The sequence below is a fragment of the Falco cherrug genome, chromosome 19, assembly GCF_023634085.1.
Source record: "Falco cherrug isolate bFalChe1 chromosome 19, bFalChe1.pri, whole genome shotgun sequence".
Taxonomy (NCBI): Eukaryota; Metazoa; Chordata; class Aves; order Falconiformes; family Falconidae; genus Falco; species Falco cherrug.
The window spans coordinates 5849916-5873111 of record NC_073715.1 but is presented as its reverse complement, the minus strand read 5'-3'; the positions used below and the strand labels follow the sequence as shown (position 1 = coordinate 5873111).

General features: G+C 49.9%; 2 protein-coding genes across 2 annotated transcripts; both read left to right on the top strand.

The window, feature by feature from the left end:
* Positions 1-1263: 1263 nt before the first annotated feature.
* LOC114016954 (keratin, type II cytoskeletal 6A-like) lies at positions 1264-7968 on the top strand. Its single transcript, XM_027811203.2, has 9 exons — positions 1264-1965; positions 2630-2844; positions 4584-4644; positions 5151-5246; positions 5522-5686; positions 6232-6357; positions 6829-7049; positions 7403-7437; positions 7560-7968. Exons 1-9 carry the CDS (start codon positions 1381-1383, stop codon positions 7823-7825), a joined length of 1770 nt encoding a protein of 589 aa, XP_027667004.1. The 5' UTR covers positions 1264-1380; the 3' UTR covers positions 7826-7968.
* A 7406-nt stretch (positions 7969-15374) lies between these two features.
* LOC102060151 (keratin, type II cytoskeletal 5) lies at positions 15375-20237 on the top strand. Its single transcript, XM_005443284.2, has 9 exons — positions 15375-15959; positions 16993-17207; positions 17760-17820; positions 18009-18104; positions 18353-18517; positions 18734-18859; positions 19100-19320; positions 19589-19620; positions 19730-20237. The coding sequence occupies exons 1-9, from the start codon at positions 15456-15458 to the stop codon at positions 19924-19926; spliced, it is 1617 nt and encodes a 538-aa protein (XP_005443341.1). The 5' UTR covers positions 15375-15455; the 3' UTR covers positions 19927-20237.
* The last annotated feature ends 2959 nt before the right edge of the window (positions 20238-23196 follow it).

Sequence of the window (23196 nt, the reverse complement as noted above, 5' to 3'; positions counted from 1 at the left end):
AAGCTCCTGTACTTATTGCTCACGTAGTTGATTTTGAGAATCCTTTTGATTTAGCTGCTCGGGGTGGTGTTCACTATTATTTTATCTGACGTACAGGAGGGCAGCCCTCGCAGCACAAGGATGTGGCTGGGCAGAACCCCATTTGCAGGAGTATTTTGGTTGGAGGGAGGAGATCTCTTCTACCCTGTGCCCAGCTCTTCATGGACACAAGAGAAGAGGTCCCCAGCCCTCCTGCCTTTGCACTGTCCCAAAGCACGACCTGGCCTCATCACGGGGATTGAAGCTCCTGGGAGAGGGTCCGCCCAAGAGCCCAAGATCAAGAAGCAAAGGCTATTTTAGGAAAATCTTCTGACTGAGTGATCTCAGCAGAGTGAAGAAGTGGGTGGGAGGGAGCCGGAAGAAAAACGCATGAATTCCCCTCTACAGAACATCTTGGAGAGCCAGCACTGATGTGGAAACTTCTGCTTAAATACAGGGGGGTGGAAAAAAAGTGATAAAAATACCACTTCACAGGGAGCTTTTGAACCCTGAGCTTGACAAGGAGATTCAAAAGAAAAGCAATCATGTCAAGCATCTTTTTAATAACTATTTTATCAGTCTCATAGTACTCCTTAATGTAACTTGAAGCTACTTTGGATTTACTTGCTGTCTTTGAAAGCAAGAAGGGTAGATAATCTTTCGGTAAGATCCCCAAAAAATACTGCCATGAGACACCTTCCACTCCACTCAACTCTGCAGGCCCACGATCATTTAGATCCCTTTTCCAAAATAAATCAAAAGAGCTGTGCTGATGAGTAAAACCACCTCCAGCCCCAGCTTTTCCAAGCCAGCAACGGGACCCTGGCATCCCGGAGAAGCCCCTGTCTGTGCTGCCTCGTTTGCTGGGCAGTGTGCTGCACCCTAAACTCCACCTTGCAAAAGCTTCAGTGCGAGGAACCTTGCTCAAGCGAGCGAGCCCTCGGCTCGCCTAAGGAAAACTGGCTCCCAGGGTCTCAGGAGAATCGTGTTGTATCCTGCCCCTGAGCGCAGACCTCAGCGAGGCGTCCCATTCAATTCTAATTTCATGACTCAGAGCGGCAGGCTTTGGTGGAGGGGGGAGCTCCCTCACTCCGTTACTTTCTTGCCTGCAAACAATGCATTTTTCGGCACCCCGCCGTAGCCTAGGTGTGTTTGACAAGGCAAGTTGCTGCAAGGCACGTCAAGTTCTGAATTCCTGTGCCAAGTTTTCCAAGCAGATAAAAGAGGAGGCTCCAAAGCTCTCCCATCACAGGGGTTTCTGTCTCCATTGCCCTCTGCTCTCTTCCTGCTGTGCGGCTTTTATTCACCAGCCTATTTTTTCCACCTCTCCTGCTCTTTGCATTTCCAATTGAACAAGCCACCATGAGTCGGATCTCTTTCAGATCATCTACTGGAGGGGGCATGAGGGGCTTTAGCTCAGGCTCTGCTATCGTAGGAGGTGGCGGTGGTACCAGAAGCAGTTTTAGCTCCGTCTCTGTCTCCAGAGTTGGAGGAGGAAGAGCCGGAGGTGGAGGCGGCTTTGGAGCTGGTGGTGGCTTCGGCAGCAGAAGTCTCTATAACCTAGGAGGAAGCAAAAGAATTTCCTACAGCTCGGTCGGTGGAGGTCTACGGAGCGGAGCTGGTGGCGGATACGGTTTTGGTGGAGGAGCTGGCTTTGGTCTTGGCTATGGTAGTGGAGCTGGCGCTGGTTTTGGCTTAGGAGGAGCTGGTGGTGGTGGCGGCTATGGGCTGGGCAGTGGATTTGGGCTGGGAGGTCCCGGATTTGGTGGTCGAGGTGGCCCCGGGTTCCCTGTTTGCCCACCCGGTGGCATCCACGAAGTGACTGTCAACCAGAGCCTCCTGGCACCCCTCAAGCTGGATATTGACCCAGAAATCCAGAAGGTGCGAACACAGGAGCGGGAGCAGATCAAGACCCTGAACAACAAATTTGCCTCCTTCATCGACAAGGTGAGAGTTTGGTTTAACATCAAGCTATGCATATTATCAGTTGCCTCTGGGAAAAAAGAGCAGGACGAAACATCCTTTGGATTTAAGGTCTTGGCTGAACTAACTCCAGCCAACGAAGAGCGCGGGTTTGGCTGAAAACTAAGAACTGTCTTATGTTCCTGCTTTGCAAGGATGAGTTTTTCAGCATCTTGTTTTACTGAAAAAGTAAATCCCCCACCTCCCTGTAAGAAACATCCCAGGGGCTGGATGGATCTTCTATACTGGTTGTAAAATGGCAAAGTTCTACACAACTCAATGGGATAACACCAGTTTAAACCAGTAAGGTGGGCTGAGCATCTGGTTGTGGGGTGGGGTGGGGAGAAACCCCTAAAGTTGCAAATACAGGTGTTTGGCCTGTTTTTTTATCAGTCTCATATTGCTCATTAAGCAATAGCTCTTGAAAAATCTTGCTAAACGTTTTGGCTACTTTTGATATGTTTGAGAATCCGGTGCCCTAAATTAGGAAGATCCTAATGATTTCCCCATGACTGTCCCAGCATCTCCTGATCTTTTCTATCTGTGTGGAATGACCCCTCTTTTTTTCCCTGGCAGTGTTTTTTTTTTTTTTTTTTCTGTGCATTGTTCACATGGGCTTCAGCACGTGCCTGCTTGTGTTTCTCCCCAGGTGCGCTTTTTGGAGCAGCAGAACAAAGTGCTGGAGACCAAGTGGAGCCTCCTGCAAGAGCAAGGTCACACCGTCACCAGGAAGTCCCTTGAGCCCCTTTTCGAAGCCTACATCAACAACCTCCGGCGGCAGCTGGACAGTCTTATGGGAGAGAGGGGCCGGTTGGACTCTGAACTGAGGAACATGCAGGACATGGTGGAAGACTTTAAGAACAAGTAAGGAATCATGCTCTATAACATAAATGATTAACAGACGGGAAAATCCGGGCAGGTGGTTCATGGTGGCTGGTGCATACTCTCTGTTTGCACTGGGTTCCTCTTCCAGTTTGTAAAATGAACGTATAAAAGGAGACCCCGGTCTCAGAATTACCTCTAGTTAGGTCAGATTTCTGACGTGCAGGACCAGCGTTTAGCACAGAATTCATGCATCCAGGGGAAGCTGTTCCAGGGTGATGGAGGTCGCAGTCTGATGCCTTGAGTGTCCCAAAATAATACACCTGGAGACAGAAAAACACGTAACTGATGAGTACAATGGAGGTGCAAAAAAGGAATGACACCTGGCCATAAACTGCAAGCCCCAACTCCCCCCCCATTTCTTTTTTTGCAAAGGAAACCCCAGCCCTGCTGGAGGTCCCCAGGCCACCGGCCCCGCTCGGCTCCCAGCACGTGAAAGATGCTCAGCTCTTTTCTCTGACCATTGGCAAAGAAAATGATTTCCCTGGGGAGGCAATTAATCCCCTCCTGCGATGAGGCATCCAGCGGAGGTGGGATGACTCACCTTCAGGAGGTGCCGGTCGGCGCCTGCCGACTACGAGGGACATTTCGGTGTTTTTTTCAGGCGAGGCCACGCATCTTCAGTTGGCTATAGCCGGGCGAGAACAGTATCCCCCTTATTTGGCCAGGTCTGCCCAAGTGCAAATTTGAGAAAAACACACTGGAGGCCTGAAAAATGTTTATATTAGTTAGGCACGTGAGACTTTTTTTTTTTTTTTTTTTTTGAGTGGGGGACGAGGAGACTGCACTCATTGCTGACAGGGTGGACTGACGTAGCTTCAGGTGTGTTGCACTCGGGCGCGTTTCAGGTTTGGGTACGTACTATAGGCTTTTAGAAATACCGATCAGGCCAAAAATAACAGATGATACCATCTGGATTTCACAGCTACTGCCTGGGAAAGTGAACGCATTTTATTTCAAGTCTAGAGCTGGTTCCCAGTCCACCGGCAGATTTCCACTTCTGCCTGTGTCTGCTCAGAGATCCATCTGCAGGGATCTCTCTGCCAATATTGGTTAGAGACTGGCACAAACCTGCCTCTAAAAGCCAGGTCTTTGCCTCAAGAGCCTACATGTTTTGTCTACTCTCTAGCTAAGCCCTGCCCTGATTATCTGATGAAAGGATGTTGCTCACAGCCATAAAAAGTTCCACAGAAATACAGTCTGAGGCATAACAATCTGCTCTTGCACAACCGTGACTAAAGAGTCGTGGACTTTTTTTTTTTAATTAAATGCCCCAGTGGGTTATTCAAAGCCATTAGCATTATTATAATATCAAATATCAAATTGTAGCATTATTGTATATTTGTAGGCATTGTCATGCAGCTTTGTTGAAAGCCTTTTGCATAACTTTGCTTTGAGCAGAGGTCACCGAGGCTACCTGCTCCTGCTTCCTACCGAAACGAGCTCTGGATCTGCACACATTTATGTATGAGCTTAACTTCAAGGGCAGTGATTAAAATCTGTTAATTTTAGCTAGGACTACTCACACGATGAAGTCTTGCAGGTTTGGAGTCAGTAAGCATTTGCTCTGCATCTGCTCTGGACTGTAAGCAGGCGGGAGTAAGGAATATACCCGTGAGCCACAACTACTGGTTTGGGACTGGGGTGGTCCTATCTCTGCCTCCCATGCCGGCTTTGCTCTTCGTTTCCACCAAAACCCTCTCGCTCTTGTATCCTAACAGATATGAAGATGAGATCAACCGGCGCACTGGTGCAGAGAACGAGTTTGTGGTCCTCAAGAAGGTGAGTGAACTGGGCGTTATGGGATGGACAATGAAATCAACTGGGCAAGCACAGAGTTCAAGCAAAGCTGATGGGAGCTGGGGTCCTTCAGCCTCACGGCTGGGTCAGGTTAGGACATTGGCACGCCTGGGGGTACGTACAGGCTGGGCTATCCCAAGGCCATGAATGGGCAGAAGGTTCTCCATGCTGATGGAGCTGCCCTACTTTCTGAAGGTAGCTCCCTTGGCTGCAGTTGCAAACCACCCAGCCCACCCGGGCTCAGTTCAACCCTGTCTCTGCTCACATGCCTGTGAGTCAGAGCTTTGCCTTCTGCCCAAGAACCTGGTTCTGGCTCACAGCAAACATCCAAAATCACGTTAAAAAAAAAATTAAATACCTTGATCATAGCAATATAAAAACAAGCCTGAAGACTAACAGTCCTGGAAGCAGAGAGATGGTCCCATTGGTGTCCTGAAGTCCCTTTGGCTTGTGGTTTCGTCAGAAGTCTTTGTTTTCCTTTTCTTTAGGATGTGGATGGTGCTTACATGAACAAGGTCGAGCTGCAGGCCAAAGCAGATGCGCTGGCAGATGAAATTAACTTCCTGAGAGCTCTCTACGAGGCGGTAAGCTGAGCCCTCCCCCCACAGCACCCTGCCATGCAGCCCCCCATGCCCTGCAGCTCTGCCCGCCACGCTCGGTGCTGTGCAGCAGTGAAACAGAAGGCGGTCACTGCCTTTTGGAAATTATAACACAGGCATAAGATAGGAAAGGGTAGAGGCAGAGCAGGGGAAATGCAAGAAAATGGCTTGGCGGAAAGAGCTCCCAAGCCACCTCTTGCCCACGTGGTTTCCACCCCAGATACAAGACCATTAACTTCTTTTTTTTGCATCTTCTGCAGGAATTGTCCCAGATGCAGCAGCAGGTATCCGACACCTCCGTAGTCCTGTCCATGGACAATAACCGTAACTTGGACCTCAACAGCATCATCGCCGAGGTCAAAGCGCAGTACGAGGACATTGCCAACCGGAGCCGGGCAGAGGCTGAGGCTTGGTACCAGAACAAGGTGGGTAACCAGGATTTCTTTGATTCATGGGGTGTCACAGTAGCTGATGGGAGGCAGGACTGATGAGGAAGGATCACAGCATCACACCAGAGAGGAATTTATCTTCCTGTGTGCGTTGCAATAGGCTCTTGCATACAGATCCCCACTGCATGCTTGTGGACCACTCACTACGCTTACCAGCCTTATGTTCCTTGTGAAATACAAGGTGAAATCAAGGGGACAAGATGCTTAAATGCCTTGACCTTGGGCTCACAAAGGGTCACTGGTAGATCTGGCCTTAAACGCAGAGCACTCCTCTTTTCCTTCCAGGTTCTTAGTATTAGGTGACAACCCATAGATGCTCCACACAATGCAATAGCTGCCACCTTAGCATATGTTGATAACTAGGGCCAAATGCTGTTATCCCATGGGCAGGTTGCTCAGAGGAATGTTGTCCCCTGCCCTTTAACCTGCATCCAAACCCGTACTTTGTGCCCTGAAGTCCCCTCATCCTTCTCTGAGCCTCAGGGTACCTAACCAGTGCTCTCCTCCTTTCTGCACATCAGTACGAGGAGCTCCAGGTCTCTGCTGGGCGACATGGTGACGACCTGCGTAACACCAAGATAGAAATTTCAGAGATCAACCGGATGGTCCAGAGGCTGCGGAACGAGATTGAGAGCGTGAAGAAACAGGTAGGAGGAGGATGCTCCTGCAAAGCAGCTGCTGCACGGTGGAGGGCAGGTGGGAGGTGGTGGGTGGCGCGGCAGAAGATGCTCCTGGCATTGGAGTGGAGCTGAAGGCCAGGCTTCCCTCCCGGTGTTAGAGCAGGCATGGACACCTCTGTCTTTGCCCACTAGAGGAGGTCCCACGGTGCAAGGATGTGCTGTGGTAGCTGCTTTCTTGCTGAGGAAGCAAATGGTGAGGTACTAGCCTACACCAGCAAAGGTGTGTAGCAAAGCAAATGGATCTCAATGTCTCTCCTCTTCTTTGGGGACAGAATTATGGCTGCAGCTCCCCAGTCACCCCCACTACAACACCTTCCCATCATGAATTCTCGGTGCCATCCTGGCAGCCACCACCCAGTACCTGGCACACCGTCGCAACACTCAGGAGAGCAGTTTGGGGTAGCCCAAGTTAAATAACTCCTGTTCCCTCGATTGCAGTGTGCCAACCTCCAAGCTGCCATCGCCGAGGCGGAGGAGCGTGGGGAGATGGCCCTCAAGGATGCCAAGGCCAAACTGGCCGAGCTGGAGGATGCTCTGCAGAAAGCCAAGGCTGACCTGGCCCGGCAGCTGCGCGAGTACCAGGAGCTGATGAACGTCAAGCTGGCTCTGGACATCGAGATCGCGACCTACAGGAAGCTGCTGGAGGGCGAGGAGAGCAGGTGAGGGCAAGCACGTGGACCTGTTGTGTGCTGCTTTTTGGAGCAGGACGCATCTCCTTGGGCTTAAAGGGACAGCTCACCCCAAGGGGCTGGAGCACCAAGTGATGTAAAACAAGGGCTGAGAGAGAGGGATGTTTTAAATAACGAACGTTGTAGGAAAAGATTTGTTTCTCCAGCTCTTGGCACTTGATGCACTAATAAAAATGAGCGATGTCACCTTTCATTGGTGATACCGACATAGCCCACCAGAGGAGAGTCCGTACTGAAGGCCATGAAATTAGATGATCCCAGTGGCTACCACTGTATCTCCTCTGCACCTCGGTGTTATTGCTTACCTTCCCCTTTCCTGACAGGCTTGCTGGAGAGGGAGTTGGAGCCGTGAGCGTCTGTAAGTATCCCCACCTTCCACCCCTGCTTGCTCACCCCGTGCCACAGGGGTGATGGTGCAGGTCCCCCCACCCCAAGGACCCAGCAGGACCCTAAAGCGGGTCTGCGCTGTGTCCCCTCCAGCTGTGGTCAGCAGCTCCAGTGGGATGGGCTACGGCGGTGGCAGCTCCCTGGGCATGGGTGGAGGTCTCGGCATGGGAGGCGGCGGATACAGCATGAGCAGCAGCGGTGGCGGCTTCGGAGGCGGGAGTGGAGGGTTCGGCGGGGGGCTCAGCTACGGTGGAGGCAGCACCTTCAGCTCTGGGAGCAGCCGAGGTGTCAGCTCCAGCACGGGAGGCAGCGTGAGGATCATTTCCAAGACCACCACTAGCAAAAAGACCACCAGATAAGGATGGCGAGCATGGGGCCCCCCTGTGGGGACAACGGCGTGTTTTCTGCCTTCTGAAAGCAAGTGCTGCCCTAAGAATCAATGGTGTAAATAGCTGCGCTAGACCCTCTCCTTCCTCCGTCCTTCACCCTCCACCTTTGGGGCAGCGGGGGGAGACCAGGACCCCACCGCGAGAATCTGGAGTGCCTCTGGCTAAAGCATAGGTTGTAACAGGTCACTGACAGGGCTTTGGAGAGCTGCCGTGGACCCTGGTGGTGGCCCTCTTTCAGCACAGTCCTTGTCCTTCCCTTGTTCCCCCTGGAGCCACGCATTGGAAGCGAAGTGGAAGCACTTTGCTGAATGGGGACCGCCACGCTCGGCCACGCGCATTCGTTTCATTCATCCTGAACCAAGGGTGACAGCCTTGTGAGCCACACTCCCGGGTCCTCAGCAATGAAAATAGCTCCAAGACGCTCTAAAAGCCTCTGCCCACCACACACGTTACAACCGCCAAATGTTTTGTCCGCAACTATAGTTTTTTTCTCAGCCCCTTCTGTTTTCTCAGGCACCTGTGGGAAAGGTTATTGCTTTCTGTGTATATGGATTGCCGCACTGATTTCCAGTTCCTTGTCCTCACAGCTACAGCCTCTCACTTCCAGGCCTGCCATGCTGTATGGTTCAATAAAAAGCATTTGTCATTTTTAAAATCTTGCTGCTTTTTGGCTTTTCTTCTCCGTTGGCAGCCGGGACTCTGTAGGCAGCTCACGAGAAAGCATCGTTGCCTTGAGGAAATAAAGCAAGTTTTGGGACTCAGGTTCTGCAGAAGGCTGGGTTGGTTTTTTTTGTGTGTGTGTGGAAAGGAGGGAGGGAGGGATGGAGAACCGAGGCACGAGGAGGAAAAGCTGCCTCAGGTCTGAGCCAGAAGCTGGATGAACGCCACTGTGGTGGTTTACTGCAAAGCTGCCCTTTCTCATGGAAAGGAGCGAGAAAGCGCAGGGGGGTGGGAAAGCAAGGTGATTCCCAAAGGCTTAGCTGGGAGTCATGAGTGAACAAATGGGGGGCACAGCTCAGTGGGGCCATTAGTTCATACCAACAGCAGCAAGTCCTGCAGAGGAGCCCAGCTCTGGCATCAGCACCACGTCAGTGATGCAGCAAGAGCAGCATCAAACCAGGAGAGGGATGTAGCAGTCGAACATCGCCATAAGCAGAAAGGGCAGCACGAGCAAAGGGGTGGGCGCAGGGCAACACGCCTAGCATGAGGCATGTGCAAGTATCTCACCAAATATCCCGGCTGATCCGCTGGAAGGGCTGTGGTAGGACCTCAACTTAATTTTGAATGAATCTGGGGTCTCCCAAGGTGCTCGCAACACCCAGCCTCCCTGTCCCCATCCAGCCCCCAACCCCTGGGAGGTGTCAAAGACTTGCCTGGACGGAGGGTTTCAGCCAGGCTCCCTCCCGTGGCTCCGTGGGCACCCCCTGGCTCTTGCTCCCTGCGAGGCCGTAGGGACAGGCGCAAATCCCAGCAGCAGCAACTGGGGAGCATGGTGCGAGGTGGGAACCCAGTCCCAAAGACAGGAGCTGGAGCATGGACCAAAGGTGGGGAAAGGGCCCAGGTCAGGAGGGGAGAAGATGCGGAAGGACCCGCAGCTCACTGGGAATGCTGGTCCCAAAAAGGAAACTGGTTGGTGTCCATGAACCAACCCCTCATCCCCTGCAAACTCCAACTGGGGGGGCACCTCGGTGGGGCCCCCAGGGAGTGAGGGGAGAGAGGGGCATCAGCCATGTCTGCAAGGCAAAAGCACCTCACGCACGGCGTGCTCACCGCAGGGAAACCCCTGCCGAGCCGATGGGACCCCGCGCACCCGTGGTGCTGTGCAGGGGTGTGCAAGCACTGGACACCCAGCCTGGTGTCTCCAGCAGGTGGGGACCCAGAGCAGGAGAAAGGCATGTGCCACCCTGCCTGGGTTCCCAGTCCCCATGGTCCTCCAGCGGGGCTACTGTGGGGCTCGTGCCCACGAGCCTCCCCTCCAGCGCAGGGCAAGGGGCAAGGAAACGATGGTTTTGGGAAGCCGGGACAGCCTGCTTGCATTGGAGGAAGGTTTGTGAAGGTTGAATGGGTTGAGCTTCATTCATTTAACAATTTGCATCAGTTTTCAAGCAGCTAACCATGTTTCTTAGGCTGTTTTAAGGAAATGAGAGCAAAGCTTGCAAAGCAGAGGCATTTGTAGCAGGCAGGGCATCCCAACTGGGCTGTTGTCACAAAACTATTTTTTGTGGGGTTTTTTTTGTTGTTGTTTTGTGGGGGTTTTTTTGTTTTGTTGTGGGTTTTTTAATTATTGAAAATGTCGAGTATAAGTTTGCTTTGTTTTTTTTAACAGAAGCATGTACAATATGTTGCTTTGCCTTCAGCACATGGACCACCACCACCACTGAACCCTCCATGAAACTCACTGGTGAGCCGTGCTGCCAAGACCTCACCCTCGCCCTTACCTTACCAGCTACGTACTTATGCAGCACGCGGGCGTCTCTGCAGCCTCCGTCAGGCTGCTGCTGGGTCCTTCTCCCACAGCCTGAGGATGTTACTGAGCCCGAAAAAGCACCGAGCAGCTCTGGGTTTCTTTCTTTTAAGATCCCACCTGGCACCTCTTCTCTGAGAGAGCAGACAGCAGGTGCAAAAATCATTTTCTAGTTACCTTCTGATTTGCAGAGACCTGGAAAACTCACATATTTAAATCAAACTTGACAAAGTAATTGTAGCTGGCAACTTAAACATTAGGCAAAGTACTTTTTTTAAACCCAACATTTAATTTCAACTTTTTCTATGGGAACAATCCTGTCTCTGGATTGCCTAAACATCTCCCCTTAGCATTTCCCAACCAAAACTTTGCAGCTTTTTGACTCAAAAGCAGAATTTTCATCAAAGAAAATTATTTTGTTTTAATTTGCAAATGGCTTACACAGCCTGCAAATGAAACAAGGCATGAAATGGCTGCAGGGAAGGTAACACAGGACACAGCAAAACCAGTGGCGGAAGAATATTCCCAGCTACCATCTGGAAGGCATGTTCGGTCTGAGTGTTGCTATTTAAACAGGGCAGCAATATCCCGCTGCCCAGAGCGCTTGGAGATTGGAGGCTGGCTGCACGCCGTGCCAAGCGCCGCGGGACAGCAGTGCGGACCTCCGGGCTCACAGGCAGCACAATATACCACCGCGTGGTAAATAAACATGAGGCCCCATCGAACTGGTGCACTGTGACTGGGTACACTTCCCAGGACACGTGAATAATCCTTATTTCTCTTACCAGCTCTAAGAACAGCATTGTGCGGATCCAGTTTGTTTTAGTAGGGAGAAATTAAACTCCACACAAGTGCTGCGGCTCTCCACAAGGAAACTTGAACCGGCAGCTGCACTTGGTGCAGGATGGAGCTGAGGGACATGCCACGTGCAGGCAAAGAGCTGATCCAAAATAATGGGACTTTCCAGCAACGCTGCTGCCAGGGCTCAGTTTTCTTTATCGGGAGAAAAGATGTACCCTGGGGCCGTGAGAAAGGACAAGATGCCACAACACTGCTGCAATGACCTTCGGTATTGAAAGATCTTGCTTTCTACGTGGAGCCTGGTAGAGGTCACGGCAGCCTTGTTCAGGGATTAAAGAGAGGCTCAGAAAGCATTACAACACAATTTGGGATATTCAGATTTCTTCAGGTACCACTATCTAAGCACCAGTGTTACACACAGAGCAGGATGAAGGAGGTATCAGCTAATTCCCGCCTAAGGTCAGAGGCTCTTCAAGATGCAACAAGCCACAGGGGGAAGTCAGACCTCCCCACCGTGTATAAAACATCTGACAACAACAACAATAATGAAGGCAAAGTTATTCCAAAACTCTGGGCTGCATCGGTGTCTCTGTGCTAGCCCAGAAAACAATTATCTGGAGAAAGCAGGTCACACCTACACTTCAAAGTCATCTAGTAGTTACAGCTGACTGGCCTCCAGATACTGCTGGGAACAGGCTCAAAGGACTGCAACACCCATCACAGGGCAACACCTATGGGAAAGCTTCTGAGGAGCTCATCCTAATTCATCCCTTCGGGAAATGAGATTCACGGACACTCGCCTCCTGCTCGGGAGGTCCCTCAGAGCTGCCCGTCCCCACAGCACAGGGATGCTGTGAGTTGCTGGTGCCCCATGGAAAAAGTTCAGGGTGACCAGCAGGACTTCATTAACTTGGGACGAAATAGTAAATTACGGTCAAAATGAGTAGGGTTTGAATTTAGGTTAGCAGCCCAAGTTTAACCCAAAGGCTTTAATTTAAGCAATTAACCTAAATTACAGCCTTGACTTTACTGATAATTAAACTGAGATTAGGTAGCACAGGTGAACCAACCCAAGTTAGTAAGACACACTCTAATTTTATGGATATATGTATTTTCGCAAACAAAACACGCAGAGGCAATTCTGAAATTTTCAGCCTTGTCCGAGAAAGGGCATCCATCACCCAATAAAGGTTTCCAAGGGGGATGCTGGAGAGGAGCAGCAGTGATGAAAAGCTGTTGGAGGTACTCCCTGTTCCCTGGCTAAGTACATAGAAAATGGTTCCAATTTCTCATGAAAGAGGCTGGAGTTGCCTTTATTGCCCCGATAGAGTCAGAACTCAGTTTCCTAATCTCAAAGGATAGTTATTACCTTCATGCCAGCATGGTGCTAGAACCAAACTCAGCCAAGACTTTACAACATGGTGCAGAGATCTCCTGCCTCTTGTTCTGGGACTTGCACCTGCTCCTGCCTGCCCCCTTTGCCTAGCCTGGTAGGAAGAAATGAGGAGGAGAAGGGGACAAAAATGCTTTGGAACCCACTCAACCTTGCAGACGGCCTCTGCCATGTCAGGGGGGCTCTCACCGGTGGGACCTGCCCAAACATGGCTCCCTTTAACTGGGGGGGAAACTACAGAGCAGCTTGAGCGAGCACAAGCTTTATCCTCTGGTGAAGGAGAAAAAGTCTGTATCAGAGCAAGCTATCTGCATCAGAGCAGAGAATTCATTACATGCCTAGAGCTGCAGGGTGCATGGGAGACACTCCCCCAGGAGCTACCTGGAAACCCTGTGTTTCATCAACAGAGCAGGGTGGGGGCCCCCCTGCCATCACCCCATACCCCAAACCTGTAGCTACAGCTCCTTGTGCTCAGAGTTCTGCCTTTTGTAATTACCTCTCAAATTCCTTCCAGATGAGTGACAACCACATCACCTCCACCCTAGTGCAAATGTGAAATGGAAAGAAATTAATTTCTTTTTACTTGGTTGGAGGAGCTGTATTATTACTATTATTAACAATGGACTCCAACGCAGTTAGCATATTCTTTAGCCAAAAAAAGACAAGTTTCATATGTAAAAGGAGCCTGAGGGGAAAAAGGAAAGTACTGACGCATCACGCTGTTAGTAACCAGGGTGGGTTTCAGCCTGGCGAGCTCCGCTCACACTGAGTCAGCCATCTGGTCTACCCACAGTGTGTTGCTGAAGGTGGGAAGCCATCTCCAGGGTCCTCTCAGCCCCCCTGCCTGAGGATGGGAGAGTCTGCTGTTTGGTGGTGCTCTCCACTGTCTACACAAGAATACAGAAAGGTTTTCAGATGGTCAAGTGCGACCGATAGCACCTGAGAGAGCAATTCCCAAAGACAGCATGGGCATTTAAGAAGGCTGGCAACTTTCCTCTGCCTTTGAGTATCTTCCTATCCAGGACTTGTATCTATACGAAACAAACACGCTATGCAGGGGGGGATCAATCTCATGCATTCAGGTCATGACATCTGTCAACTGGTAGGCAAAACCATAAGGCTGATAAATAATCCACTGCCTTTTGGGTGCAGACCTGCTGGTTACAATCCATCTACTTCCAGTTCCCGTGGATGCAAACGTGCAGACAGTCAGACCTGGCGAGACAGCCCCACTGGGCAAAAACTGCAGGATTAAGCCCTTCCTTACCATAAAAGCACAGTCTTGTAATAGATACCAAAATAAACTAACAAATACTATTTATTTCCCCCCTACATTTAAAAATCCAATTGCAAATGCAATCCATCTGAAAGAAAGCAGCTGGGGGAACAACGGGGACGCAAAGTGTTTCTGGAAGTCTCCTTTACCCAGCTACCTTGCAAGACAGGGGCAGAGTGAAGCACAACACCCTCCACCATGGTGATTCCTCAGGGTTACGTTATCCCTGTCCTGCAGCCAGCAGCCGCTCAGACTCACAGACATCACGAGAGGAAGCTGTTCAGGGGGGATGCACTGGCAGGTTCACCCTCTTGTATAAATAAATTACGTATGAATCACCTTTTCCTGAACAACCCGAAACACAGCGAGGGCCAGAAACACTTGCTGTCCTTCAGAATGAAATATTTTCCACATTTTTCTATTCAACTTGTTACTCAAACTGCCTGCCATAAAAAGCGCAAAGGGCTGCGTTGGTACCTGTGGCTGAGAAAGGAAAGATCCAGGATGTCTTACTGTGTCCAGATTGATGTGGATCTGGGCGGAGGGAATCCTGCAGAGAACTTTCCTAGTGGATTCAAGCAGACTGGACCACACTTTCAGGTGTGCAGTGCTGAAAGAGCTTGATTCAATCTTCGGGAAGTCTCATCGTGTTTGTAAAGCATGAGGTGGGAACAGCCCCAGAGCACCCCATTTCCATCGAGCCAGTGGATTCAAAGCAGTTCCCATTCCCACAATCTTTCCTCCTTTTTTTTTTTTTTAAATAATAGATTTTTTTGTTTGTTTGTTTGTTTCCATCCTGCTAAAATACCAAAGTCCAAATCTTTAAAGCCGAGGTCCCAGCACAACTATTTGTGATAGAGCTCAATAGCAACTGTCAAAATCCACAGCTGAACAAAAGACCTTGTCAAAACACTCAATTTTCATTCACACATTTTTTTTTCAGCAACAGAAGAGTAAGTCCGCAGAAGCAGATTTTCAGAAAAGATCAGCTCAGGGAGCTGAGCCTTCATAGAGATGGAAGCAAAACTGTTTCTGCAGATACATTGGGGTGGCATAGAGGGGACCGTGCAGGACACATCACAAAAACCCCGAGCAGAGTGATTTACTGCCGAGCTTGCTGTGAAACGCTGCTCTGTGCGACGCAGACCCCTTTTGTCAAACACAGGGGACGGTGACTTTTCAGAGCCCTGCTTGTGAACAGAAAAGGGGCAAAAGCAATCCCAAGGGATGAAGTTTTCAAATGGGAGGTGTTGAGTGACAGGCATTTTGAACGGTGTTTTCCTCCTTGTGCCCAACGTGACTCATAGCAACTTTCAAACGCTTTGATATGGCGAAGAGTCTGGCTGTCTACAAAGACGGCAGAAGGCGACAGTTATTCCCAAACAATACCACTGTTGCTCAGAACCTGGCTATATTATTTCAGAAGGGCGTGTGTGCGGAGTGAGTTCACTCTCCAGAATGCTGTTGGACATGCCAAGCCTAATTAATCAGAAAGATGATCCACCTCATCAAACCCATCCCAGTCTCATACATGCATAAAAGGCTCTCCTGAGCCCGTGGAGAGCACAGGTTCACCTTTCTCCTTTCCCTCCTACTCCTTGCTCCAGGCCAGCACCTTTTCTCCTTTATTCTTGCTGTAGCATCCATCCCAATCCAAAAGCCAGCAATGTCTCGCCAGTCCACTGTGAGGATTCAGAGGGGAAGAAGTGGCTTCAGCGCTGCTTCGGCCATCGTCCCAAACACCTGCCGCACCAGCTTCAGCTCATGCTCTGTCACCCGGGTTGGAAGCGCCAATGCCGGCAGTGGGTTTGCTAGGGTTGGCGGTGGCTTTGGAAGCAAAAGCCTCTACAATGTTGGTGGATGCAAGAGGATCTCTGTGGCTGGAAGGGGTGGTAGCTTCTATGGATCTGCAGGTTTTGGTGGTGGCGCTGGTAGCGTGTATGGTGGTGGCTTTGGCGTGCCAGCTAACCTTGGCTATGGATATGGTGCATTTGGTGGTGGCATGGGTGGCCCCGGATTCCCAGCTGGGGGCATCCACGAAGTCTCCGTCAACCAGAGCCTTCTGAAACCTCTCAACCTGGAGATTGACCCCAGCATCCAAAGGATCCGAAAGGAGGAGAAGGAACAAATCAAAACCCTCAACAACAAATTTGCCTCCTTCATTGACAAGGTGAGACACGAGCTTCCCTAAATATCTTGTCCTCATTTTTTTGATGGGGACCCTTTCCTTAGCTGCTTTATGAGCACATAAGCTGATCAAGAAGGAATAGAAGTGAGGAGCGAAACTGGGAGATGCTCAGTCTCTGGAAACTCCAGGGAACGGTACCTGCTGCATTGTGGTTGCTATGAATTAATCACCCAGTATTCAAGGTCCTCCTCATTTGCTGCTTGACATCTCATAGGCAGCAGATAAAGAAAGCTCTAGAAGACAATCCCACCCTTCTGGAGATGTTGGGCTCTCCCCACTGAGCATTGTAGCAGCCTGGCTAACAGTTTTTTAGATGGTTAAAGTGGGATATGAGCAACCCGTCTGAAAAGACCAACAAAGGAATCACATGAATTGGCACTAGGGACACATAAGCTTCTCATTGCTCGATTTTCTTCAAGGGCGTTTAAAGCTATTATTGCAACAGTACCGGTGTGTTTGGACTGTTAGTTCAAAATAGCAAAATCTGATCTGACACTGAAGTCTCTCCACTTCATTTCCTTGTTAACTATATTAGATGCACAAAAGCATCTGCTTGGTTTCTGCTGTGGTTGAGCAGCTCCCCTTTGGTTTCAAGGAAAATGCTACATTATTTTGGAGCTTTTGTGGGGTGGGGGAGCTATGCTGAAGGAAGGAGAAATGGCACTTCACTGTTGTTTGCTTAATAAGAGTGCAAACTCTGGTTTGCTCTTTATCTGATTTTGCATGCGCTCCTCATGCAAAATGCCTGCACCTTGTCGCGATTTAGCAAAGCACCCAAGGGGAAGCATGGTGTGAGAAAATGAGTAGTTGTTCTAGAGCTGCTTCGCAATACCGAGCAGGGTCCCTGCAGTCAAATGGCAAATTTCTGCTTCTACCAGATGAGAATTCTGCTATGAAAAGCAGCTGGAAAGGGTCCTTTCACCACCTCAGCTAGTGCCGAGATCCCACGTTTGCAAGGGAAGCTCTCCATAACCTCTGCTCTTTCAAAACATCTTCAGGATGTTTCTGCTTGCAGGTCCGATTCCTTGAGCAGCAAAATAAAGTGCTGGAAACCAAGTGGAGCCTGCTTCAGGAGCAGGGCATGAAAACAGTTAGGAACAACTTGGAGCCGCTTTTTGAGACTTACATCAACAACCTGAGGATGCAACTGAACAGTTTGCTGAACGACAAGGGAAGGCTGGAGGGAGAGCTCGTCAACACGCAGTACCTGGTGGAGGATTTCAAGAAGAAGTAAGTCTGTTGAGCCAGTGCTCTACTTACCTAGGTAGGTGCAGCCTTTCTTCATTCAACATCCTTAAGCCAGCTGGGGGATCCAGGAGAATCCAGGACACAGGAATTCCTGACAGCAAAGGCTGTGACATTTTCTCAAGATAAACGGTAATGGAGTAACAGATCCAAATACACAAACATTTAGGGAATAATTTAGCATACGATCAAAGACTTATTACCTAAATTACCTACCGAGGGAAAAAAAAATAAAAAAATTACACAGTAGGTCTGAGAGTTTCAGGACAGCATGCTTAATTTGCTTAAGTCAGGCAGAAGGAGTATGACTAATGGCCAGAAATAGGAAAAAAAGAACAGATACTTTAAAATTTTTTTGATGTACTTGTTTTAACTAGTTTAGCCTAGGAACATGCTCATGGTCTCTTATTCAGGTGTTCTGTGGAAGAAAAGAACATTGTATGCAAAATGTTCTTAAGGAAGTTCATTCCAGCAAACTAAAATCACCTCCGTCTGTTACTTGCCTAAACAAATGCTCCTTCTGCCTCCCTTCATTAGGTATGAAGATGAAATCAACAGGCGTACCGTTGCAGAGAATGAATTCGTGACACTCAAGAAGGTAAGAGCATCTGATGACTATTGGTAGAGCCCTAATCACCTGTTCATTCACAAATCCATCCATTCACATTCCAAAAAGGTTGGAGGTTTTTTTGCAGTTTCTTCCCTGGACTGCTACTGCAGAGATATATTGCTCCTGACTTGCTAATAGGAGTTTAACGCACATTACCTAAACCTCTTGTCCTCCAGGATGTAGATGCTGCCTACATGAACAAGGTGGAACTACAAGCCAAGGTAGATGCGCTGACTGAAGAAATTAATTTCCTGAGAGCCCTCTACGAAGCAGTGAGTGCAACCACCCCCCAAGACTTTTCAGCCCTCACTTAAGAGCTTCCCTCCCTCCTTGCCTCTGAAAGCCTGTAATTTCTTCCCGCAGGAGATGCTAACTCCTTTACTTCTTTAGAGTTGTACCAACCGTCTTAACTGTTCAGATAACAATCTGCAGCCTCTCCCAGGTCTGCATGCTCACCTGAGAGGATGAAAAGGCATCTCTCAAGTGAGTTAGCTCACCTAACCCCCTGTGCGCTTTGCAGGAGCTGTCTCAGATGCAGACCCAGATCTCCGACACCTCTGTTGTCCTGACCATGGACAACAACCGAAACCTGGACCTGGACAGCATCATCTCAGAGGTCAAAGCGCAGTACGAGGACATTGCCAACAGAAGCCGGGCAGAAGCAGAGTCCTGGTACCAAACCAAGGTGAAGAACCCGGGGGTTTCCATGCTGTTATCTTCATGTCTTGTCTTGAACAGATAAAGACTGACTCTTCCAAGGAAACCTGCTGCAAAATTGTATCTTGCACAGCAGCACTCCAGCTGCTAGCCTGGGCTTGAGGAGGGACCCGTGCTTTCAGGCACTTGGGTGACTCCCAAAGTGACGGATTTTACCTTGACCAGTTGTTCCTCTCTGTGACAGTACGAAGAGCTGCAGGCTACAGCAGGCAGGCACGGGGACGACCTCCGGAACACTAAGCAGGAGATCTCCGAGCTCAACCGCCACGTCCAGCGGCTGCGGTCTGAAATTGACAGCGTGAAGAAACAGGTAAAGGGCAGCAAACCCCAGTTTTAACCAATTTACCCCCCGATTTCCAAGGGAGAGGAAGGAAAACGTCAGAGCCAATTTAGACAAGTTTTTCTCAGTTTGATCCTTTTTCTCTCAAAAAGAGAATTCTCGCTAAAAATAAGCTGATGGTGCTGGAAGGCGACCTTGTGGTTTCAGGGCAGATAAAGAACAAGTTTAGGTCTTGTACGGGGAATTTGACCAGGGGTTTCTCTCCTGCAGTGTGCAAACCTGAAAGCGGCCATCGCAGATGCTGAGGAGCGCGGGGAGCTGGCCCTCAAGGATGCCAAGGCCAAACTGGCCGAGCTGGAGGATGCTCTGCAACAGGCCAAGGCTGACCTGGCCCGGCAGCTGCGCGAGTACCAGGAGCTGATGAACGTCAAGCTGGCCCTGGACATTGAGATCGCGACCTACAGGAAGCTGCTGGAGGGCGAGGAGTGCAGGTGGGTGGGAAATGCAACACGAGTCCTGATGGTGCAAGGGCAAAGCGATGCGAGTGCTGGAGATGCTCAGCATTTCTGAAATGACAAACAGCATGTTAGGGGTTGAGGAGTGGGGCAGATTATCCTAGTTAATGGAAATAAGATTATTCAGCATCCCTGAATTACGCTAAGCTTTTTCTCCCCGAAGGTCTCTAGGAAACATACCCTATTTTTCCCCACCCACTACCAACACACTTATCTTACCTCGTTGTGTTCTGTCCCTTAACAGGCTGGCTGGAGACGGCATCCCAGTGAATATCTGTAAGTCTCTAAAACATACACCACTGCCCCATTTAAGCATTGCTGTGTCTCTGCACCGAGCCGCCAATACCCAGAGAAACTGAGAGCTTTTTCCTTCTCCCCCTTGCAGCTGTGACCAGAACAACTGTGGGAACGGGATATGGAGGAGGAAGCAACCTCAGCATGGGAGGGGGAATCTGCAGCATGGGGAACAGCTTCAGCTGTGGAAGCGGTCCCGGGGTTAGCAGCACCACCCTCGGAGGCGGCAGCAGCTCCAGCGTGAAGTTTGTCTCAACCTCCTCCACCAGAAGAAGTTACAGAAGCTAAAAGTTTCCTTTCAGATGCCTTCCCTCGCCAGAAAACACCTTTGCGCTGGTTCTTTACTAAAGCATAGTCGGGGTCAGGAGGGTGAGGGCCACCTGCACCCCGTGTCTTGTTGCACAGGAGCCCCACTTTAGGAACCCTCTCTCCGCCGTGTTGTCTAGCATGCGTCGTGCAGGGCTCTGCTGTTGAACGTGGGTCCAACTGTTTTAAATTTGCAACTCGCTTGTTACAGCTCAGCAATTTTTGGCCGGATTTTGTATATAAAATATGTCCCATGACTGTTTGTCTCTCTTCACTTTCTGGTGTTTGTCTAATAAAAATGCATATGTAATTTATTCTATTTTGTGGTCCTTTTAATTAAAGGCAGGGAACAGCAAATGCAAATGCAGATAACAAGCACTTTTCCTGGGGCCCTGCCCAGTTGAAGGCTCAGACTTTTGCTCCTTGTCCACATTTCCTGAATCGCTCCATCAGCAGCCAAAACACACAGGCACAGCGGAGCACCCAGGGGAGGTTTGCCCTTGAATTTCGATGCTCTGCCCATCGTGCAGGTAAAACACCTGGAAGCTAAACACAGGGCACGCCAAGGCAAGAGTCAGGCTCAGGGGAAAAGGTCTGCGATATATTTACTGTGCAGCTTCCAGCCAACACAACATCCAGCAGCCTGGCTCCCAGGGGGTACACAGAGGGCACTGCCAAGCGTGTGATGTACCTGCATAAACTTCTAACAATAGGGAACTAATTTCTAGGGGAGTCAGAGCAACCACCCAACTTGTTCAAGTATATCAGTCCATCTCAAAACCCCTTTTACTGTGAGCCGTCTCACCTGAGCATAGGTGCCAGCAGCGCAAACATCTGCCCGAGCAGGTTGAAAACACTCCCTTCCTCTCCAGAGCACTGGCCACCCCGATTCAGGTGCTCAGCTTGGATCTCAATGCTGATGTTCCCTCTCCTTTGGGTATAAGCACATGGGGGATCTGGTCCATACACATTCGACATGCTACGTTGAATTAGATGTCACTCATCTGACAGCTATAAAAAAAAATATCCAAGAATGGGATAACTTGTTGGAAAGTGAAAGTTTTCAAGAGTCAATGTTTATTCGCATTCCTAGAATACATTGGAGACAAGATCTTGTTTTGAAAGAGTGGAGAAAACCCTGAGAGGTGTAGCAATCTCAGATGTGGCTCTGATTAATCAGGAGAAATTAATTGACAAGTAAAAGCAGAGCATCACCTGGCTGAAAGCTACAGAGTGACAGATCTCATTGCTGGAAGATCAGCTGAACAAATAGATGTGATCAGAAAAAAAAAAAGTCCCAACCCTCATCCCACGTAGTTCAGCAAGTTCGAGTAATGGATAGAGAAGTGCTCTTAGGAAAGTACTCGAAGAGGTGGGCAAGTAGGAGGGAACTGGCCTGAATGAGAGGCTGTATTCGGGTTTTCCTTCGAGACCAGCAGTTTCCCATAATTTTCTAGGATGCCCTGAACTCTGCGTGTCCCTCTCTGTATCCCTCAGGACATCTTCCCCAAAACTTGCAGGCTTGGTTATGGGTCTGCTGCAGCTCTTTCCTCCTGCTCCGCCACCTCTCCCTGCTGAGTACCCACAGCACCTTCCTGGGAAGGAGCGACACCCTCACTCTGAGCAGCAGCCTGGACAACGTTAAATGATGGTCTTCCTCACTGCTGCCCAAACACACCCGCTAACCCAAGAGGACAGAATGTGTGTAGCCAACGGGCACGTCAGAGGGATGCCACTCATTGCATCAACGCCCGCGTCATAGCACAGAGATTACAGAGCTCTTCACCTCGCACGGAAAAGGCTGGGGCCAGAACGTTTGTTCTCCCAGGGCACCTCTTTTCAAGCAAGACACAAAAAAACACCTGGGCAAAGGTTTGCATGTCTGGATGCTTGGCCAACGTACAGCTGCTCTTGCTCCAGAGCAGGGCTCTGGTCACTGTGTACGTAAACTTCTGCGTCTGGACAAGTTACATAGATACAGCGATGACCTGGGGCTTATATTTCAGTGGGAGGGGACAGCCCTCGTTAATTTGAGCACATCCCTGATTAAAAACTTAGTCATATAAAATGAATGGTGCTTACACTCAGGGGCTTGAATTTGCAGTGCATGGAGGGACTTGATTGCTAATTGCTACCCATAACATTTTTACAGAGTTCTTTAGGACAGTCAGTAGCTTAGTCACAGAAGCTCCTTTCTCTTAAAAAAATGCTGCTTGCTGTAACGCACAATAGCTGAAACACTCCCAGAACAGTTATTTTAGTTTTGTTCCAGAGCGTGTAACGGAAACATTAGAAGAATAGAGAGGAAAGGAGGAAGGAAAAAAGCCCCATACCCCAGCATGGCTGAAAGGCAAAAAGAGATGACAGGCACCTGCCAGTCACCCTCCTGGGACCTTCTGATCAAACTCACTTGCCTGCCCAGTATCCATGTGTGAAATAGCAAGCACAGGCTTGAAAGATGCACCTCTGAAGACCTGCGCCGTACCCTGCTGCCTGTGTGCGTTTTTTCAAGGGCTGGGGAAAGCCGTGACCCCCCAGCAATGTTCTGCGGGGGGCTGCCCCCTCCTCCGATGAGCAGGTTGGGCACGGGCCCCCACGAGAGAAAACCCAAAGGGCTGCAGGGTCCGAGAGAAATGTCCATCCCTGGGCATCCAGGCAGGACACTGGGAACGACTTCCAAACCTCTTGCTTGCTCTGGGGTGAGTGCCCGGGCATACAGTGCTGCCGTGCAGCGTGCACGGGGCGAGTCATGACACAATGTGTCTTTCACCAGAAAAATGCACTATTGGGCTTTTCTGGGCTGCTGTGGGAAGGAAGAGTAAAGGGAGTTGTCTGTGAGCAGTGTCGTAAGCCTGGATCCCAAGTGGTGAATTTCCTTGTGAGTAGGAGTTATCTGAGGGGGAAGACAAGAGGTGTGGGGAGGGCAGCCTGGGAACAGGCTTCGCACTGTGCAGAGACGAGGTCACCCGATGAGTCAGGAAACAGACCAAAAATCTGTGAAGGTGAAGCCCTGAGAAATCGCCAACTCAGGTTTTGTATCATCACAGACAACAGTAACTGCCTCCCAGGTCATATTCTGGCATTTCATCATTTGTTGTCAGTCTGAATCAGGGTGAAACGTAGACACTTTCTGCAGGAAGAAAAGGTCTGGGAACACCATTCATGAAACCACCTTCTACATCCTTCCCCTTCCCCAGCAGGTTTCTGGTAGCCGATGGTCCAAGATGTCCCCTAATACCCCATCACCACCCC